We start from the raw sequence: 16090 nt of genomic DNA, 5'->3' as shown, positions 1-16090 counted from the left end.
TGGCTTGGCTGATAGCTTTCTTCTGTAGTGGATTTCTGGCGCTGTTGTCAACTGGGGAGTTGCAGAGCTCCCTCTGGTGGGCAAACTATGCAACACTCATAACATGAGTGAAGCATGAGACTCTGTTTCCCATGTTTCATCGGCCGTTATAAACGCCGATGCCGATTTAAATGCAATTAGCTCATATAGGCCGATAGTATCGGCTGGCCGATATATCGGTCGGGCTCTTGTAGTTTTCCCACAATACCCTCTGTGAATAGGAAGGTAGGTCATCCAGGTATTTCATGCATACAGAAAATCATGCATATAGTAAGATACTGCAAAGATAGTACTAGTTGCATGACAGTTATGCATTGCAAATGAATGAAATGCACTGTAACTGCTTTTTATTGAAGTGCAAAATCTTTTCCAAGCAACCGAAACGAACCTAACTTCTGAAGATGCTGTTTAATTCATGACCCACACCACACCAGCATTAAAAACACTGGTCAAACCTCTCTCACCCACTGGATCTGCGTATGATGAGTGCGAGCGTGATGCCAGTTGATAGCTTCACTGGATGGACTTTCCCTGCTCGTGTTCAATCCTCTGTCTAATCCAACGCTCCTAATTGAACTGACAACGCTGTTGTCATGGTGACATTAGGGCGGCTAGACGGCTGGGATTTGCCTATCGCTCGACGCCATTGACCTGCTTTCTGCTGTAATGCCACGGCTGGGCTTCATCTGTCTCTTTTACATACATTTATTTGTGCCGTTTGGCTTAACAGTGTGCCAGCTGTCGGCGCACAATTATGGATGATGTTTGAAACAATATCATGAAACGTGAATCCATATGATGCCATTACAGCAAAAACATCCACACAAATGCAATCCAACCCAGGTTTTTTTTCATTATTAATATATTTTATTGTTATTATTGCTATATATTGTAGTTATATATATATATATATATATATATATACGTGTGTGTGTGTGTGTGTGTGTGTGTATGTATGCTTTTTTATTTATTTTTTGTGCACAATTGAGGATGATACTCTAAAACAATAGCATGAAACATAAATACTAGTGATGCACCGAAATGAAAATTCTTGGCCGAAACCGAAAACCGAAAAAGAGAAAACCAAGGCCGAAAACCGAAACCGAAACACCGAAAGAAATTATGCCAATTATTCCATTGCATTTATTGCTATGACCATGTACTAACTTTACTAAAATTAAGACATTGCAATTGCATAAATTAATATTAAAGTTTCAAAGATAATTACAATTACATAAATTATAAAAAACATAAAAATACATAATTACAAATTATGCAAGATTTATTAAGCACATTGCAACAATGCACAGTATAAAATAAAATTCAAACTAAAAATGTATCCCACTCATGTGAATATTAAATAATAATGTACAGGCCTACTGGCCTGCAGAAAGGTTTTAAAATGAACTGTTCTCTCATAAAAACAAAGTGCATTTAGGTCAAGTGCATTTGAAATTGTTCTCTGTAGGACTAGAAAGTGCATTACTTCTCCAGTAGGCAAGACTGTTATCACTTCTGGGGATGGGGACTTCAGACAGATAACCATCTAGCTGTTGAGCAGTTGAGCTTGTCATCTGCCTGACATTTGAGAAATATTTGAGAGAGTGTATTTAAATAGGGGCAGGGCATAAATAATTTGTTTTATCAAATTAAAGCAGAAATCTAGCAGAAAATCTAGCAGAAATATGGCTACAATCTGATATTATGTATGTATATGTATATATATATATATATGTGTGTGTGTGTGTATATATATATATATATATATATATAGGCTACTGTAAATAAAATGTCACATATATAGTAGCCTAAGAACTAGAACAATAGCCAATGTATTATTATTTGAGGCACTTTCTTGCAGAATTTCACTGAAAATATCAGACAACGAGGGTGAATGCCAAGAGACGAGTCTTTTTTCCGCGCTCTGATCTGTCTCCTGCGCTTGGCGCTTCTCCGTCTCCACGCGGGTTCTCCGCATCCAGCGCGGCCTGTATCATTTCTCGTGCGCGCTGCCTTATTTCCGCATCCAAGTAATGATCTTTATAACGCGGATCAAGCACATTCGCGATGAAGTGCAGAGGATCCGAAAAGATCTCAGTGAGACGTGTGCTAACAGACTCTATAAGACTGTACCTTTCTTTGTTCTCACTTCGTGGTCCGTCTCAATCTCTTTGTTAGGAGACGCTTTAGTGCTGCGAATAAAGGAATAAGAAGAGAGAGAATGTTCTCACTGGTGTGAAGTGAATGTCGCGGGGAGCTCGTGGTCTGCGCTATGCAGGTGCACGTTCAGGTCGCGGTTTCTGTTTGCGTCATCATCACAACATTTCGGCCGTGTTGTTTCGGTGATAAAAGTCTTTCGGCCAAAAACCGAAAATGCTCTTTTGGGCCATTTTCGGCCGAAAATCTTCGGTGGCCGAATATTCGGTGCATCCCTAATAAATACATGTCATCCTGTTACATTTTTTCTTTATATTTATAATTATAATTATAATTGTTTTTTTTGTTTATTTGTTTTTAGTTTTTTTTTTTTTTACATATATTGTTTTTTGTATTAATTGTTGCCGCATAATTATGAATGATAAAAAAATTATTTATTTGTATTTGTTCAATATTTAAAGTTTATAAAAAAAAATCGTTTTTATTTTAAATATATATATATATATATATATATATATATATTAATATATTTTAATATATATATTAATATATTTTAATATATATATTTTTTTATATATTTTTTTTCTTTTTTTATTTCATTCTTTTAATTTTATTATTATTTTTTTTTATTATTATTATTAATATTATTATTTAATTGTTTGTGCACAGTTATGGATGATACTTTAAAACTATACCATGAAACATAAATCCATATAATGCCATTACAGAATATATATATATATATATATACACACACACACATATAGTTCATCAGTTTTAGTTGAGTTTTATATTTCTTTGTTTTTTTCTGTTTTATTTTTTAAATTTTAATTAAAAAACTTTTTTTTTTTTTTTTAATCAGTTTTAGTTTTGTTTGTGCACAATAATGGCTGATACTCTTATGATACCATGAAACATGAATCCATATTGACTAAACCAGATTAAAATTGATTTCACCATGCTTTCAGTAAAATTCCCACTGAACGGTTCAAAACAAATGCAAATAACTGTTAGCGATGTTTTTCTGCTCGGCCCTTTATAGGCGAATAGGTTGCCTAAGCAGCACTGTCTCTTCTCGTTCCGTGATAAGGGATGAGCGGAGAACGGTTTTTCCTTCTCCTTTGGCTTTAAGCAGTCTGTTAGCTCCTCAGCCGGTGGCCGTCGATGGCTAACTATCAGCTGCGTGAGGAGGTGGGCGGTGATGAGGACGAGGCCGGGTCATTTCAGACGCTCTCGAGAAACCTGAACAACCCTCAGACACAAGAGCTGCTCCTTCAGCTGCCCTCGCTGAGTGACTGCGAGAAATACCAGCAGACGAGAGCGAGAAACACCGGCTGATTGAGAGAGAGAGAGAGAGATCATCGGATGGGAATGAGGGAGATTAGAGAAGAATATTTAGGGAAAACTTTAATACAAAACTTGTGCTCTTGAAGAATGGTTGTAAAAAGGGAAAAAGTTTGAATTGACCAATTAATAAAGTCTGGCATGAGTTTGATCAGTGTTGTGAATTTAATCAGAGTAGAGACAATGAGAACCAGTTCACCAATTTTCACAGTTATGTTATTAGTTTTGGAAAATTTTAAGATGATTGTCTACAGAATCTTCTTTGCGGTTTTTGATTGTAAATGATTTATCACTGTTTGCTATGAGTTAGATCTGCACTGATCTTAAAATTCTGCTGATGATGAGAGGCAGATAATTATTTTCATGACATGGCCAATATTTAAATTTTATTTTTTGTTTATATATTTTTTTACGAATGTAAATATCATTATTCATTTAATGTAAAAGATAATATAGGATAAATAAAAATATTCCATTGTAACATATTATTAATATTAGTTATTATTATTATTATTATTAGGTAAAATGCACAAAAAAAAAAAAATTATGTTTTAAAAAATGTAAGTGAATTTAGACATAACGATACATTAGACAATTTGTAGGATGGATATTTATTTTTGAGATCTGCTAAAAATTGCATTTAATTGTGTTAATTTCTTCATTTAAGTAGGCATTTAACCGTTAATAAATTACCAGTCTTATTGTGGTTGTTGGCAAATAATAGGAAATGAGCATGCAGAATTAAAAACTCAGTATCAACTAATAAATCACATTGAAATAAAATAAAAACATTAAGATTAAAAATGGGTCTATATAATGTTTTAATATATACTGTATATATTTTTTTGTTTCATTTATTTATTTATTTATTTTAATTGTCAACACAGTTATGGTTAGATACTTTGTATCTTTTTTTTTTTTTTGTAAAAAATTTATTTGAATTAATTTAATTTATAAATATAATCTATGATTATTATTGTAATAGTTACATGCATGCAACAATATTTGTTTTGGATTCCACTCAGAATTATTATCAACAGATTAATCTTCATAATCATCATTTTATGTTTGCATTTCAAGTATTCTGACAAAGAGTTTGAGTCTTAGCTTTACCTTTTCTCACAGTTACGTTGCATTCTCTTATTAGGTCCAAATGATTGCTACCAGATTATGTTTTTGTACAACATTTTAATTATTTTTTCCTGTTTCGTTCTCCGACAGACTTCCTTGATTTAATGGGTCCAATCATCGGGATGTCGCCGGATAAGAAAGCAGAATCCCCAGGCGTTCTGGGGGATCGGACGGGTCTGCGTGGGGTTTGTGAGACGCTGTCCGAGGACGAGTGCGCCGCCAGCCCTCTGGCCACCAGCCTGGACCACAGCTCCAGCTCCGGAGACGAAGAGCTCACCAACCTCAACTGGCTCCACGAGAACCTGCTCCAGAACTTCACCCTGGGCGTCCCCGAAGCCCAGTCCAGCCCCAGCCCGCTCTTCGACATCGAGGGCAACCACAGCTCCTCCGTCATCTCCTCGGCCGCGGATCACGCCGGTGAGTCCGTCAAGTCCAAGCCACCGTTCTCCTTCTCCCTGCTCATATACATGGCCATCGAACAGTCGCCCAGCAAGTCTCTGCCGGTGAAGGACATCTATGGATGGATCCTGGAGCACTTCCCGTATTTCTCTAGCGCCCCCACTGGCTGGAAGAACTCAGTGCGCCACAATCTGTCCCTCAACAAGTGTTTCCGTAAAGTGGAGAGGGGCCTTGGGAAGGTGAGCAATGCAAAGTTAGTCCTTTAACTGATACTTTCAAGGTGTAGTTCCCTCAAACCAATATGGCTTTGTTTCTTTCACAGCAGGGATATTATCTTTTAGCTAAAGCTTTAAACCATTACTTGCAATACAGTAAACTTTAAATGAAATGATAGTAATACAATATATGAAATAATTTAAAATGCATAACTTCAACGTTTCTAGTTTTTGTCTGGGTCATGTTGAAGTACTTAAACTGAAATAAAAATAATATAAAGGTTAAAAACAACAAATATTAATAAGAATGACCACAGCAAAATGAAATGGAAAAATATACAGATAAAAACTTTTTTTCAGTTAGTTGCTGAAGTAGTAAAAATATATATTTTAAAAAGCAGATTGTTCATAGCATTGTTCATAGAGCTCATTGTAGCGGTGCCTCAGGTGTTGAAATAGATTTGTTATACATTAAACAGGTTCACACGTATACTCCGTTTGCAGTGTGTATACAGGATGTGTATGCGGTGCACAAAATTATTAAAACTTTAACTAAAAGGGAAAAATATTTAACAAATCTGATTCAAAATATAAATGAAAACTATAAGAGTATATTACTGATACTAAAATAACCCTGGTCTGTAGTCTCAGCCGTGTTTGTGGCGAGCGGAAATGTGATGGTGGGGTTCTGGTGAGGATAAAGAGCTCCTCCCTGAGAGCAAACACACTCCCATAGCAGCTTATATCAACACACACACACACACACACACACACACACACACACACACACACACACACACACACACACACACACACACTGCTGGAGGACAACAATTCTACTTCCTGGAAAGACAGCAGGCTCTTATAGAGGCTCTTATCTACAGTGGCCTGAAAAACATTTCGGGAAGTGTAATATTTCTGAATGTGTTTGTATTTACATGTCTCAAATACTGCAGGATATCTTCTCTTCACTGTCCTTTCTGTGCTGTTTAGTTGATGCGAAGTTTTTAACATTTTCAGTGTCAAGGACCCCAAAATATGATGGTTCCATTGCTTAAAAAAACAAAAAAAAAAAAAACATTTACTAAAATAAAAACGTATGGACACATTTATACTATGAGGGGGAAAAATACTTTAATATTATAAAAATTTGTTTTTATGAAAGGTGGCATATATTTGCCAGTGTGCTAAATTTTGCTTAGAACAAAAATCCATGATTAAAATATAATCTACAACATTTTATTAATTCATACAATTATTTAATTCTTTGTAGTGCTTTTTCATCCTCATTACTGCAAAACATCAATAAACTTTTAACTTTAATGAACCTTAATTAATTCAGATTGTAAAAGAAACATTGTTGCAGTGTTTTGTTTTACCGAAACTTTAATAATTACAGTGATGAGAAAATAATATAGACATTTTTGCTAATTAGATTAATATTTCGTCTTTGTGCTAATGCTAAAAAAAAAAAAAAGATAAAACTCAAATTAAATTTAAAATATAAAAACAAAAACAAATTTTCGGCTCATGCCAATGCAATGTTTGGTTTATTTTATGTTGTAGTTAAAATGACTAAAACTAAAAGAAGTACATTTAAATAGAAATAAAAAGCAAAAAAACTGTTTTTTTTTTTAAATATTAACCAAAATTAAAAATGAAAAAAGAAAAAACACAAATAGTGCGAAAAATGACAGTGTGCTAAATTTAAAACTAAAATACATGATTAAAATATTATCTAGAACATTTTATGAATTCATACAATTATTTAATTCTCCGTAGTGCTTTTTCATCCTCATTACTGCAAATCAACAATAAATAAATAAACTTTTAACTTTAATGAACCTTCATTTATTCAGATTGTAAACCATTTTTTTTTTTTACAGAAACTTAAAAAATAATTACAGTATTGAGAAAATAATAGACATTTTTTGTCTTTGTGCCAAAGCAAAAGAAAAGTTAAAATGTTATCTAGAACATTTAATTTTGGACTTTTTCTTATTAATGCAAAAAAGTATGTCTATGAGCATGTGCACTAACCATTATGCCACAGATGATTCTTTTTCTGTGTCTGACTGAACGGTTAGAGTCTCGTTTCCTGTGACGTTGTTTACTCATGGCAGTGAAATGATCTTCTGTGGAGCTGTGAGGTCAGCGAGAGCCCATCCATCAGACACAGACACAGACACACACAGAGCTGCTTTCACATGACACTGCCTGGTTTCAGTTGCCAACGCAACGTTTCCTCCTTCCTGTTTATGAGCAGGCTGGTAATCTGAGTCAAGGTTATAGGCCTCCTCCTCCTCCTACCTATTCCTCTGTTTCTGTATCTCTCTCTCTATATATTTATATACATTATATTTTGCACAAAACATTTTTTTTTATGTTTTTCGTGAGCATTAAGATAGTTTAGAAATTTTCTGTTAAAAAAAAAATAATAATAAAAAAGCTTGAAAAAAACTGCAATGCAATGATTTGAGTTAAAATGTGAATAAATTAATGTTATGAAAAATACCAATGCATTTGATATACCTCTTGTTTATTATTAGATAATATTTTTAGTATGTAATATTATAAATGTTATATATCAAATGTATTATTATTATACATAGTTTATTTTTATGTAAGATTTTGTGGTAATATGATTTAATAAGAACAAATATGATCACAATTTATTTAGTTATTATTATTATTATTATTATTATTAATTTAATAAAATACTTATGTAAACATTTTTCTGGTTTAGTTAATTTTCTGTTAAACAAATACAGTTAAAATCTGAATAAATTAATGTAATTTAACAAATGCATTTTATTTTTATGAAAATTATTTTAATATTATTATATTTTTATTATTATATTATATTTTATGATGTTACCTCATTATATTATTTATTTTAATAATTAAATATATTACTATATATTCTTTTATTTATTTATAATGTGATTCTTTGTGATTAATGAGATTTTTAGGTTTTAGAATAATGACAATTCTAGAAGTGTATTCAATTGTTGTCATTAACTGCAAAAATAAATCTTTAACTAGTCTGAAAAGTAAGCTTTTTTTATGTTAATTCGAAATATAGTTTATATTATGTTTTTCTTCTTCTTTTGATTTTAAGGTATAAATCTGATCTAAACTTGGTCTGTCTTTATGTATTGTTTCGCTGTTTGGCAAATGGAAGATCTTTACCATCATCTTTTCTCAGAGATGTTAAAGCTTCTGGGTTATTCTGTCTTTAACTCTCTTGATTCGCAGCTAAATCCATCCATTGAGTGCAATAATAATGAACTAATACAGTATGAGATCTCATGGATCAGATCTGGTCATAAACACTCTTTATGCCGTTTACAGCGGCTTGTTCTGATGTTTATCTGCTGCTTGTAAACTCCCAGCAGGACCTGTATTGCCAATCACATGCTTAGATGAAGACACTTTGAGCAGCGAGATGCTCTCACCAGGCTGCTGGTAAATGTCCACCGGGTTTCTCATTTTCTTTGTCTTTGGAGTGAAATCAGCCACTACATAAAAATTGTGCTTTTTGCACACCTTTCATTTTCTGAACATCTGACAACGTAAATTAACCAGATTCTCCTTACTGTAATAGGACAGTCATTTTCAATAAATGAATAAATACTGCAATGCAATGATTTTTCAGTTCTGATCTGAATAAATGCACCTAATACTACCAACTACTAGTTGGATTTTATTTTATTTTGTATGCATATTATTTACTATTAATATAATTTTTTATGGTTTATTAATTTATTAATGTATTTATTATAACAAAAATAATACATATATTTTATGCACTTTTTTTATGCTTTAATGATGTTAGTTTTAATCTGAATAAATGCAACTAATACTACCTCAGTTGCATTTTATTTTATTTTAATGTATATTGTTTATTATTATTATTAATAGTATTTCTGTATTATAAAGTAATACAACGTATATTATGCATTATATTTATTTATTTATTTTTGCTGGTTTTGGATATGAATATGCACGATAATAGTCCAAAAATAGTCAAAATAAATTAAGCCCTCAAACTGCAGGATACTTCTGATCTTTTATGAGTATTATTTACTGTTATCACATTATATTATTATTTCGCTAGATATATAGACTTTAATAGACTAGAAAGAAAGCTCTCAGAACAGCAGGATAATGTTTGTGAATTATATTAGCAGAAGAACATCTGATGAACATAAAGTAACCAGCTGGAGTTCATTTGGTTTTTAAGCAGAATACAGTTCTGATGATTTTATTTAATGCCACAACCTTGGTAACCTCGAAAGCGTTTTTAATGTTAAACCCATGACTTTGAGAGCCTGAGCAGCAGATCTTGTAGTTTCAGTCCACATGGTCCTACTAAGTGCTCTTTTAGTCATGTCAAATCTGCTAAATGAGTGTTTACTTTAGATATGCTGAAGTGTTCTTCAGTCCTTACTTGCTCATCTGACTGTACGTTTTCATGTGTTTCTCCTAGGTTAATGGAAAAGGCTCTCTGTGGTGTGTGGATCCCGAATACAGACCCAATCTGATCCAAGCCCTGAAGAAACAGCACTTTCCCACAGCCCACTCCTTCTGTACGCCCCCTGCATCCCCTCCCAGGTAACACGCGCACATTTACTATAGTACAAACTAATAGAGATGCATTAGCTAATGTTTGATGCATGCAAACCAGCCCTGTTCCACACATCTCAGTCGTTTGTCTCTAAAGTCATTCTAAGTGTCCTGCTTTCTGTTTTACTGTCTGACAGTGCCTTCTCACCAGCACGTCACCTCTTCCTCCAGGGCTGCGCTCTAAAAGGTGAGCCATCTCTGTTTTTCTCAGTTAAACATGTCTCTGTCGAAACAAGGGGCGATTTGAAATCTTGTGAGTTAAAGAACAAATAAAAGCATGCATGCTCCAGTATGCATTAAAAAGCGATTTATGCTGCATCCCTTAAAGTATGCTCTCTTTTGGTGAAGAAAGAGTACACACTTTTGAGTGTGTTGTAGAAGAGTAGGCAAGTTTTGAGACAAACTTCATACGATTGCATTTTTAACGGACTGCTCTGTTGCATAGTCTTGCACACACCGTCGCAGTAAACTGGCCTGCCAGTCATCTTATCACATCCTCTAAAATGAAATATAACATTGAATCTATATTTTTACTATATTAAATGTTGATTTTAAGTAACTCAAACCCCTTAACCGGCGGTCGCACACATCTGCCATGTTTGTAGTTTTTAACGCTTTTTATTCATATTTTTGTAGTTCTGAAATTCGTGATTTGTCAAAGCGCAATGGATTGTGGGCAATAGTAGGAATTAGATTGTGCACGGATCCACGCTTCAGACATCTATCTGAAATAGTAGGGCATACTTCTGGCATACTATTTTCAACATACTTTTCTTATGGACACTTATTTTAATCTCTCATATTATTTCGGATGGATGTTTGAATATTGAGGCACAGAATTTGTTTTTGTATATTTGTGTTTTTATTTTATTTTTTATTTAGTTTTATTAAAATTTTAAATAATTTTTTTTATATTTATTTTAAATTTTAAATGTATTTTATTAATTTTTTTTTTTTTTTTTTTTTTTTTTTGATTTATTAGAAGTTAGATCCCATCTATCACCTTTCAAAATAAATGCAATTCATTGCTCACTCAGTGTGAGAACCCTGTGATTTTTAGCTTGTAGTCTGGACTGTTATCAAGCATTTTCTTTCTCTTTCTCCGTCATCTGGAGTAGAGCAGCAGTTGTGTTCACTCTCTCTGACTGGTTGGTAGTGAATAATTCAAACATTCTGAAGGGTTGCATTGAAACAGAGGATCTCCAGTCCCTTGATTTCCCCCCACAGACACACACACACACACAGACACAGAGAAATGCTCTGACCACTGTGTGTCTCTATGTCCTTTACAGACTCTGATATTGATGCCGCCACTGCTATGATGCTCTTAAACTCGGCCCCTGGACACCACCGTGACCCATGTAAGAGAACATCATTCTATCCATCTAACGTTCTGTTATTAAGCTCATGTGCCCCTATAATGTTTGTCTTAGAAAGTTCATGCAGAAAGGCAGGTTTGCATCTTATTTATGGAGATGGATTTGCAAATATGTCTGCATAACTAAAAGCTCTGGCTGGTAATTAGTGCAGCATTGCACTTCCTTCACATGTCTTTATCCTCGTTAAGTGTGTTACTGTAGTATTCTCTACCACTAATGAGCCTTAATGACCCGTAGGAGAATAAACCATCATAAGAGTGCTTCATTAAGATGGGTGGATGAAAGGACTTGATGAAGCGTCTCTTGAACTTGAAACCTGTCAAGAAGATGCACCCGAAACCTTTAAAACCAGAGAATAAAAATACACTGCATGCAAAAATATCGTTTTTCATGCACCGGTCAATTTTGAGATTTTGGACCGTTTGACTTTTCATAATGTGTTGTTTCAGACTAGTGGGAAGACAACATGCAAGTGTTTATTTCTATATCACTTTCAGAAATCTTCAATTCAGCAGCGCTTACATGTACAGTTTTTATTCCTTCCTTATTTATTATATATAATGTTAATAATAATATTGATATGTTGGTTGTTTGAATAATTGCAAAATATTTTATGCAAAAAAACAATGCAAAATTAGTTACAAAAAATAAATTAAGTACCAGTTTTCTGAAATGTTATGTTTAAATATGCAACTGATGCATAATCTAATTAAATATGCATTATTAATTAATGAGCATTGGTTAAAAAATCCTGTTTTATCTGGTTGACATTAGAGTTGATGGTTTTTGGATTTTGGTTTTCTCTTTATTACTCTATGAATTAGAAAATACTGCTAACAACCAGTAAGAAAATTTATTTTCACCATGTTTTTAAGAATAAAATGTATAAAAATCAGGCAAATGAGATATATGCTCTGTATAAAAACAATATAGATACATAGGAAGTTCGGTGTAATTGCAACCGTGGAGAACGAACTCATTTTGAGAAAACAGCCTTGAAAGATAAAGGCATTATAAATGAAATCTACAGACACACATGGGGATAAAGTGTATTTTGGATGTTTTCTTTCCACGAGTCTGAAAAAGCACATAATGAAAAACCAAATAGCCCAAAATCTCAAAACTGACCGGTGCATGAAAAAGCAACATTCTTGCCTGTATTTCAGAAACATTTGGACTGCATTATGATTGTGTTGTGGTTTGTTCCTCAGGTGACCCGGACAGCCCCATTGACCTCTCTCGCCCGGATTCGGTCCTGGTGAGCAGCGACCCGAAGCAGGATCACAACTACAGCAGCTCGTCCTTCCAGCACTGCTCGTCTCGCTCTTCCTCATCCTCCTCGTCCTCGCTGTCCTCCCTGGACGAGGCCGGCTGTGACTCGGGCCAGGACCGGCGCGCCGGCAGCGAGGGCTTCCACAGCGACGAGGATTCGGAGGAAGAGAGGAACCCACGTCTGCCCTCGCTCCCCATCCGTCGCCCGCTCACCGTCAAGTGCCCTCTTCCAGTTAAACGAGCCCGGCACGAGTCCAAACCAGAGCTGGACGAGGAGCTGAAGGAGGCGGCTGGGTCTCTCTTGCACCTGGCCGGGATCCGGTCCGGCTTGGATCTCTCGAAGCGAACGGCCAAGAGTAAAAAGCCGGAAAAGCGTCGGAAATGAATCGTTTTTAGAGAGAGACAAATTCAACCCCTAGACTGTGTATCAGTGACTGTGCCTCCTCCTTTTTCACATCATTGAAACCTTTCTTTATTTTCGTTTTTTTATACGAGAGAATTCCCATCCCTGACTCAAACTACGGCAATACGCGGAGTTGAACGAAGCCATACTGAGAAGCTTACGGAGAAACTGCTTCGGGATTTCTCGGATTGGGAGAAACTGTTTTTTTTTTCTCTTAAACGTTTGCATGCTTCCTCTTTAAGTGAGTGTCCTACTCTTCCAAGTGCTTCTGTGGTATTTATACAGAGAACGAGTGCATGTCTGTGTTGTTCGAAGCACTAACCTCTCGTCATCCACTTTAAATATGAGAATTACGTCAAGAATTCCCTGCCTTTTTTTTTCTTTCATGTACTGAACAAAGAAATGCAATAATTGCCATCAGGCGGCTGGCGTTGCGTTCGTTCTCTTCATCAGAGGCGCTGGATATGTTTTGAGCAGATGCAGAAAGAATGTAAGGATTACTTTGTCATTTTTTAGGGATCCATCAGTGGTGTTTGGTGATGTTTATAAGGGAAAATCTCCTGAAAATAGGGCACACTTCACTCCAGAATCAAAAGAAAAATAAATATGATTTGCATTCAAATTAAACCTGGGACATTTTCTTCAGAATTCAAAATTGTCTTAATTAAAAATACTGTAATATGGTATTTTTTTGTGATATTATTATTATTTTTTTTTTGGTAGCGCATCAGATGTCACCTTGCTGTGATATCAATTAATACTGTAGTATGAAAAAAAATAAATAATCCAAGCTGTTTTTACAAATTGGAGGTGGAACGTACAATAACTGCAAATAAAACTTGTGAACTAAAATAACCTTTTTACATTTTAAAAGTCAGCAAACATTGTCTTAAAACCAACCCAAAATTTGCTACCATAATGTATTTTAACTTTTGCAAAAATGCAAATAAATAATAATAATAATAAATAACAGTACTAAAATAGTTAGTTTAATAGTTGAATTTTTTTCCCATTTTGTCACAATTGTCATTATTGTAATTTTTTTAAATAGCAATTGCATTTTATTTTATTTTTTTGGTAGCACATCAATTGTTACCATTCTTAATAAATGCTTGTCATAAATTTTTAAATATGCAAAGAAATTTTATAAAAACCAATACAATAATTTCCACCTTAATGTTATTTTTAATATAAATGCTTAGTTGTCATGAAAATGTTACAATGCAAAATGCAAAAAAATAATAATAATAAAATGATAATATTAATAAATAATAATAATAATTATTATTATAACAGTACTAAAATATAGCTTTAATGAAGAATATTATTTCTTATTTGTTTTTCTTGTTTTGGAGTGAAATATGAGCTGAACATGTTCATGTCAGATTTAATGAGATTTTCAATGAGCCTTTAACAAATTTAAAAAGTAAAAATTCACGACTGCATGACTGTAATCGAAGCCTAATCTTGAATATATCAACACCGAATCAAGATCCATGTCCGTCAGCGTTAGGATTCCCTCTGTTCAGAGCCTATGCAAAAAAACAAAGCCGTGTAGCTCTGTATTTCCTCTCTGTGTGTGTGATTATGTATACGTGTGTTTCTGTGCACATTTAAGCGTGTTTTAACGCAGTCCGTAGACTCTGGGCCATCAACACTGGATTTCAACCATTTACACCTTGAGCTCAAGACTGTGGATGAAGATGTAGAGATACAGGTTTATATGAGGGTGAATCGCATGAAACCGCTAAAGAAAAGGTCATATTTCACCTCAAAATCAACATGAAAAATAAGATATTATATTTTGTATTAAGTAAATGAAGATTGATATTTTTATCTTTCATGACAACATTATTTTCTTAATAATTTAAGCTCATTTTTTTTTCTCCTCCAGAAGACTGATGCCAGAATTCTGGGGGGAAAATGGCACTTAAAATGTCTTTTAAATTAAATTTTAAATCTCATTTGTTTTCATTAATCTACTGTGAAAACAAAGATTTAAATATGTAAATTGCTAAATGTTTATGTATTATGGTAGTATTTGTTGTACATCTTCTAATTTTTGACCCTGGAGCACAAAACCAGTCTGAAGTCTCTGGGGTATATTTGTAACAATAGCCAAAAATACATTGTATGGGTTAAAATTATCGATTTTTCTTTTATGCCAAAAATCATTAGGATATTAAGCAAAGATCATGTTCCTTGAATATATTTTGTAAATTTCCTACTGTAAATAAATCAAAACCTAATTTTTGATTAGTAATATGCATTGCTAAGAATTCATTTGGACAACTTTAAAGATGATTTTCTCAATATTTAGATTTTTTTTGCACCCCCAGATTCCAGATTTCTGAAAATGTACACTTATGTCTGGTTTTGTAGTCCTGGGTCACATTTGAGGATTTTAATTGTAAAAAAAAAAGTATTTGTAACCATAATACAGTGAAAAAAACACACACACAAAAAAACACTTTGATAAACAAACAAACTCAAAGCTCAAACATAAAAATTCAGTAAAGTTATGGGATTTTTGTGTGTGTGTATGTGTGTGTGTGTGTGTGTGTGTGTGTATACATATACTATTTTGGGGTGAAAAATGATGCACACATGATTTCATGAGAAACTGCATACTGCCACATTTACAAAAAAACAAAAAACAGTGTTTTAAATCTATTTCTTCATGCTGTATTGTTAGTAGAGGATGTATACTGTGTCATTGCTCAGAGTTGTGGAGCAGGATGAAGTATACGGCAGTCAGAATCAGAGTTTGGTCAGCTTTTTGGTTGTTTTTTTCTGGTTTGAGTCTCCGTCTGTAATCTGAAGCAGAAGCCTGTCGCTCTTGACCAGCAGAAGAATCACTCAAACACACCTAGAGCCGTTCATTAAGATTATTTGACAATGAGGAATAAAAGAGTCGCTGTTAATGAGCTGCTCATTTCTTCATTTCATTTGGACCCTCGTTTTGTTCTTTCTGTAAAAAAAATAACTTTAACCTGTCTACAAAACCTGTGTTTGTTCCTCTTGTGCCAAAATAGCCAAGACTGCTTTAGTACTCCTGTCTTGATTTCCTTTTCTGTGCATCAGGTTATGAAGTATTGACTAATAACTAATTAAACTGCCAA

The 16090-nt window shown here is 33.9% G+C and overlaps 1 protein-coding gene across 2 annotated transcripts in view; it reads left to right on the top strand.

Annotated features, from left to right (window-relative positions):
• The window catches only part of LOC132110393 (forkhead box protein N2-like), a 34735-nt gene extending 20793 nt beyond the window's left edge, over positions 1-13942 (top strand). The window contains exons 2-6 of one of the 2 annotated variants that reach the window (XM_059516961.1): positions 4762-5309; positions 9778-9902; positions 10052-10101; positions 11207-11275; positions 12505-13942. In XM_059516961.1, coding sequence (XP_059372944.1) covers positions 4776-5309; positions 9778-9902; positions 10052-10101; positions 11207-11275; positions 12505-12950 — 1224 coding nt within the window. In that variant the 5' untranslated portion in view covers positions 4762-4775 and the 3' untranslated portion in view covers positions 12951-13942. Of the gene's footprint in view, positions 1-4720; positions 5310-9777; positions 9903-10051; positions 10102-11206; positions 11276-12504 lie in introns of those variants that run through there. The other variant, XM_059516960.1, reaches the window with a different exon arrangement.
• The last annotated feature ends 2148 nt before the right edge of the window (positions 13943-16090 follow it).

This window comes from Carassius carassius, chromosome 30 (assembly GCF_963082965.1).
Source record: "Carassius carassius chromosome 30, fCarCar2.1, whole genome shotgun sequence".
Classification (NCBI taxonomy): Eukaryota; Metazoa; Chordata; class Actinopteri; order Cypriniformes; family Cyprinidae; genus Carassius; species Carassius carassius.
The sequence above is the reverse complement of the archived record's forward strand: the minus strand, read 5'-3'. Positions and strand labels throughout refer to the sequence as shown.